The sequence below is a fragment of the Triticum dicoccoides genome, chromosome 3A (assembly GCF_002162155.2).
Source record: "Triticum dicoccoides isolate Atlit2015 ecotype Zavitan chromosome 3A, WEW_v2.0, whole genome shotgun sequence".
Taxonomy (NCBI): domain Eukaryota; kingdom Viridiplantae; phylum Streptophyta; class Magnoliopsida; order Poales; family Poaceae; genus Triticum; species Triticum dicoccoides.
Genome location: NC_041384.1, coordinates 26004162 through 26010834, shown reverse-complemented (window position 1 = coordinate 26010834; position 6673 = coordinate 26004162). Strand labels below are relative to the sequence as shown.

General features: G+C 40.2%; 1 protein-coding gene across 1 annotated transcript in view; it reads left to right on the top strand.

The window, feature by feature from the left end:
* LOC119271804 overlaps window positions 1–6673 on the top strand; it is a 14035-nt gene extending 7362 nt beyond the window's left edge. Inside the window, exon 4 of the mRNA XM_037553484.1 lies at window positions 6504–6673. Coding sequence (XP_037409381.1) covers window positions 6504–6673 — 170 coding nt within the window. The remainder of the gene's footprint in view (window positions 1–6503) is intronic.

Below are 6673 nucleotides of genomic sequence, written 5' to 3'. Positions count from 1 at the left end.
CCGCCACCATCTCTCCCTCTGTAAGCCCCCACCCCTCCCCCACCCCCTCTCTCTTTGCTTAGTTAGTAGATGATTTTTGTAGTAGTAGATGTTAATTTAGGGTTCATAGATAATGATTTTTAGAAGTAGTGGATATTAATTACTAGTAGTGATGGTAAACTAGTTGTATAATTAGCAGTAGTAGATGTTAATTAGTAGTAGATGTAGTAGTTAGATGTTAATTAGTAGTAGTAGATGTACTAGTTTCTTTCTATTTATAGTAAGTTTATATTTAGTAAGAACGAGTTGAATTAATAGAACTAGTTTAGTTTTAGTTGAACTAGTTAAGTTTTAGTTGAACTAGTATAGTAAGTAAATTAATAACTAGTTGAACTACTTTATTTTTAGAAAGAACTAGTTTTTTTCTTTTTATACTAAGTTTATATTTAGTAAGAACTAGTTGAATTAATAAAACTAGTTGAACATGTCATATTTGTTGTTATTTTTTAGTTTAAGCAATTATTTCATGTTTTGGTTACACCTCCTAGTGGCCTATGTTTTGCCAGAGTGTTGATTAATTTCCGCTCCGGCAAATTTCATGCGCTCGATATGTCCTTTTTTTAGCAAAGGTCATGCCGGATTTTTCCATGAATTCTGGCATGACTTATGCTAGAATATGTACAAGTTTAATCTTTGAATTATGAACGTAGGAAATGTCGTACTCGGACGGCGACAGTCTCCCGGGGGAGTGTAGCTGGTGCCACGATGATCGAGGTATGTGCGACAGGTTCATTGAGCTGGATGAAGATCGGCGCTTCAGCATTAAGCTCGAGGAGACCTTCGATGTTGAAACGGTACGCAACAACGACAAGTGTTTTTTTGTAATTATGCATGACTTCAACTATTTCAACGTCTAATTTTCATCTTTTACAATTCGACTAGCTTATCCCATGTCATGCAAGACGCTATGTCTTGGAGAGGATGGGTTTTGAAGACCATGAAAATTATGAAACAAAGAAAATACACCTAAGGACCCATCATGATATCGATTTTGAAGTAAATCTGTACAATTCTCAGAGCGTAACCCATTTTGATTGCCAAAATTGGGAAGCACTTTGCAAAATGTATGGTTTTTATGAGGGAATGATTGTCACCATGGATCTTGGTAATTCTGACATCGAGCAAGACAATATGGACATTTGGGTCCTTGTTGATACGCTTCCGATTCTGCCGCAATGTGAGTTTCTCAAACATAGTTATTAACTAATTTATATTGTTTATTTCAAAATAGTTGACAGCTTATTTCCATTGACAGCTTATTTTGAATCTTCAAAGAATGTGCAGAAGATGGTAGACAAAACCCACTACACTGATGGCTCCAAATTAACTTATAAGGAGAAAAGTCATCTGATTGCTTATTGTACTTTTCTTGAGAATTGCAATACCTATTATCGAACTCCTCCAAATTATGGTGAATACGTGCTACTAGTGCACGTGTTGAACCACGTTAACTTCTATGGAGATACCCTGGTAAGATTTTTTACTATTATGACATCCGTGCATCTTTTGCATACTTCTAAAACTAGTACATCATTGCTAAGTAAGAAGTTATTACTTTGTTTTTCGACAGGAAATCCCGATGGATTGTGTGCCTCATCTGATATATCAGAATGGTCGCCTTGCAGTTATGAACATACAACCAGATGAATCTAAGGAGCTCACCTGTGCATATTGGATTTCTAAAAGCGGTGAACACATGCTAATCAAAGAATGGAAAAAATGGTTGGAAATTCGCAAGGAGGTTCTTGGAAGTAACATTAAGCGACAGGAAAGAATTGGAGACAGGATAATCTCCATTCTCCATAATGAAGAGTCAGGGGCTATCTTGTTTTTTGCTATTTTATCTTAGAGAATATAGTAGGTCCTAAGAGAATGTAGTAGGTCCTATGAGGTACAATATGTTTTTTATGTGATACAATGTGTTAGAGTTGATGATGTGAGGAGTACTTGTGATTACGACTAGTGACCAATGATATGATGATGATGATGATGATAAGTTGTTAATGATATGATGATGATGGTATTTGTTATATCATTGGGTGAAAGAACCGCGGATTAGTTTTAAGTGGATGTCCATCCACTTGAAACTAGTCCACACGGTTCTTTCACCCCGTGATGTAATAACTCATTATGATGTAAAAACAATTTCTAAATTCCTGTTGTATGAAAACTTGTGTAAAGGTGTACGAATACAACATGAAATTAAAAAGAAATAAAATACGAAATAATAGTAGCAGTGCGGGCAGGGAGAAGCGCTACTACTAATTACCAGTAGCGCTCCTCCGGGAACTCGCTACTACTAAGTCGATTTAGCAGTAGCGTGGGAGACACGCTACTGCTACACGTTAGCTGTAGCGCCTTATCAGTAGCGCATAACCCCGCGCTACTGATAGGTCTAAAACCCGCGCTGCTGCTAGGCTTTTCCCTAGTAGTGCATGGCCGTTGCCCACGAAGGACTTGCCTCACTAGCGGTAGATCTTCACGAAGTATGCGATCTCCTTGCCCTTACAAACTCCTTGGTTCAACTCCGCAATCTTGTCAAAGGCTCCCAAGTGACACCTAGCCAATCTAGGAGACACCATTCTCCAAGAAGTAACAAATGGTGTATTGATGATGAACTCCTTGCTCTTGTGCTTCAAATGATAGTCTCCCCAACACTCAACTCTCTCTCTCTCTCTCTCTCTCTCTCTCTCTCACAGGATATGGATTTGGTGAAAAGAAGATTTGAGTGGAAAGCAACTTGGGGAAGGCTAGAGATCAACATTCATATGGTAAGAATGGAATATCTTGGCCTTAACACAAGTGTAGGTAGTTCTCTCTCAGAAAAAATAGGTTGGAAGTGTAGGTTTGTTCTGATGGCTCTCTCTACGAATGAAGAGGTGGTGGAGGGGTATACGTAGCCCCCACACAAAATCTAACCGTTACACACAACTTTCCAATCTCGGTGGGACCAAATTGTTAAACTCGGTCGGACCGATTCAGCAAAACTAGTGACCGTTAGGGTTTTCGGTGGGACCGACTGGATCAACTCGGTGGGACCGATGTGCTAGGGTTAGGGTAAATCCAAAACTCGGTTTGACCGATTACTCAAACTTGGTGGGACCGATTTGGGTAATAAGTGAAACAGAGAGTTGGCCAAGCAAACTCGGTGGGGCCGATTGCATATCTCGGTGGGACCGAAAATATTGCAATAGGTAACAGAGAGTTTGCAAGCCCATCTCGGTGAGACCGAGATCCCATCGGTGAGACCGAACTGATTAGGGTTTCTGGCAGTGGCTATGTCAATTGAACTCGGTGGCTCCGGAGAAAGAATCGGTGGGGCCGAGTTGGATGTTTGGTGTGGGGCATATTTGGAAGTGAGAAAGTGGTTGAGGGCTTTGGAGCATATCACTAAGCACTTTGAGCAAGCAAGCCATTAAGCAACACCTCATCCCTTCTTAATAGTATTGGCTTTTCCTATAGACTCAATGTGATCTTGGATCACTAAAATAGAAAATTAAAGTCTTGAGCTTGGAGCTTGAGCCAATCCTTTGTCCTTAGCATTTTGAAGGGGTTCCACATCCTCTAGTAAATGCCACTTCATTGTTGAACTTATCTGAAACATACTAGGTAAACGTGTTAGTCCAACAAGAGATATGTTGACATTAATTACCAAAACCACCTAGGGAGCACTTGTGCTTTCAGTATATAGCCCTACCAGACCTTTTAAATTTGAAAAATGGTGGCTTGAACAACCTGACTTTCAGGCCTTAGCTGAATTTGGGCCACGCCTTCTCCTTTTACAACTGCTATTGAAACTAGGCAATTTAAAACTAAACTATTTATTAGGAAACTTGTAAAAGGATGGAGTATCAACATTGAAGCTGACATGAGGAAAAAAAGAAGGAATCGCTACAGGAATTTGATATCCTAGATATCTTTTCTGAGCAGAATAGAACTAATGTTGAGGATATCCTCAGGATGAAACAAATTAGGGAGGATCTTAGTGAGATCTGGAAGAAATAAGAAACTGCCATGTGGCATAGATCTAGGGATAGAAAAATCAAAGAGGGAGATAGGAATACAGCATATTTCCATATTGTTGCCAATCAAAGAAGGGGGAAAACCAGCTATCTATTTTGGAGGGCCCAGATGGTCCTGTGTACTCCACTAAGGACATTATGGAGGTTGCAACTAACTTTTATAAAAACCTCTTTGGGTATGAACCTAAACCTAACATTCATCTGGATGACCAATTTTGGTCTGAGGAGGAGCTTGTGACAGAAGTTGAAAATGCCTTGCTTGAAAGTCCTTTTTCGGAGGAGGAAATTAAAGAAGTTGTTATGTGCTCCTATGCTAATGGAGCCCCTAGCCCTGATGGTCTCTCCTTTTTATTTTATCAACACTTTTGGGAGATTGTCAAGGGAGATTTCATGGCACTAGTGAGGGACTTTGAAAGTGGGTCTTTGGATATCCAAAGATTAAACTACTCTATAGTCACTCTTATTCCTAAAGAGCCAGATGCCAAAAATATGAAAAAGTTTAGACCCATTTGTTTGAGTAATTGCTCTATAAAAATTTTTAGTAAAGCTATGACAAATAGGGTTTCCCCTATGGGTCATAGGCTACTGTCTCCATGTCAGTCCGCTTTTGTGAGAAGTAGATTTATATTAGAGAGTGTGGTTACTGCCCATGAGGCTATCCATGAAGTACACAAATCGAGAGAGGCTGGGATTGTTCTCAAGTTAGATTATGAGAAAGCTTACGATCGTGTGAACTGGGATTTCCTAGTGGAGATGTTAACGTCTAGGGGTTTTGGGGCTAAGTGTATTAGGTGGATTATGTGGAATCTATCCATTTTGCAACAAAGCTCCTTCGGTGTCAAGATTAATGATGTGTTAGGTCCTTATTTTGTGGGGGGAAGTGCTGAAACAAGGAGACCCGAGCTCCCCCATGCTTTTCAATTTGGTAGCAGATGTGTTTTCTCGTATGTTGGTGAAAGCTGTTAATAACAACATAATCTCTAGGATTGTTCCTCATATCATCCCACAGGGGCTTATTTGTCTGCAATATGCCGATGACACAATACTATTCATAAATCCCAAGCCTGAATACGTAACAAATCTAAAATGGCTACTTGCATGCTTTGAAAACCTTTTTGATTTGAAGATCAACTATGATAAGTGCGAGGTGGTTCCAATAAATATGAATGAGGATGATGCTAAGTTGCTATCTCAAATTTTGTGCTGCAAGCTGGGGGATTTCCCCCTTAAATACTTGGGGGTGCCACTGCATTATCTCAAGTTGAGGAGGGAATATATTCAATATATCATAGATAAAATCATTAAGAGGATTTGTGGGTGCAAAGGGAGGCTACTTAGCTATGAGGCAAAGTTAGTCCTGCTCAAAGCTTGCATTGCTAGTATCCCTATGTACCTGATGTATGTTATTAAATTTCCCAAGTGGGCAATTAAAGACATTACCTCTCAAATGGCACATTTCTTCTGGTGGAACTTGGGAGATGAACATAAATACCATCTTGCTAACTGGGGGTTGGTATCTCAGAAAAAATATTTTGGTGGCTTGGGGATACCCAATTTAAGAGCGTTTAACATAGCTTTGTTAGCTTTTTGGGCTAAGAGGTATTTCATGGACAGTGATAAAAATTGGGTGAGATTGATAGATCATAAATATAGAACCAACAAACCTAATTTGTTGTGGTCCAAACAAGGCGTGGGATCTCCCTTTTGGAAAGGGGTTACTTGGGCTCTCGAAGGTGTAGGGCCTTTCTTTGGATGGAACTTGGGAAATGGCAATAAGATCAGCTTCTGGGATGACACCTGGGTGGGGGATTCTTTCCTAAAAACTCAATTTTGGGAGGTTTATGAAATCTGTCAACAACAATAGTGTGTAGTTTCGGAGGTGTGGGATGGGTTCAGCCTGAAACTCACCTTCAGCAGGTGTGTGGGTGCTGAGTTTATGGACAGGTGACATGACCTGATCCAGGTCATTTCTACCAAAAATCTAACCAATGAGGAGGACCGACCTGTTTGGTTGCTGAAACCATCAGGGGTCTACTCGGTCAAATCCTTTTACCGCATGATCAACTGGGATAGGGTATCTACCCCTATCTGGAAAAAATTCTGGAAAATTGTTGTGCCTCACAGATACTTAGTCTTTTTGTGGCTGGCTTTTAATAATAAAATTCTTACCAGGGACAACCTGAATAAAAGGAGGGTGGTAGAGAACCTAAACTGTTTATACTGTAAATGAGAAGGAATCAGTTCACCACCTGTTCTTTGAATGTGTAGTAGCCAAAACAGATTTGGAGTGATGTTGCTGATTCTTTTGGGTTTAATATTCCTAATAATATGACTGAACTGTCTTCCTTTTGGAGTATGAACAATAAGAAAACTGTCATCAACATTGCTTGTGTTACTGCCATTTGGGGCATTTGGACTATGTGTAACGATATCTGTTTTCAGGGCGTGCCATGGACAAACACTCTTGCGATCTTGGAGAGGATCAGCACGTCTCTACATCAATGAAAGATCCTTTGCAGGGGCGATCAATCGGTGCTGCTGCGACGCTGCCTCCAGCTCCTGGATCGGCGAAGAGGCGAGAGCTGCTCAGGATCGCCTGGGTTGGGAACTGA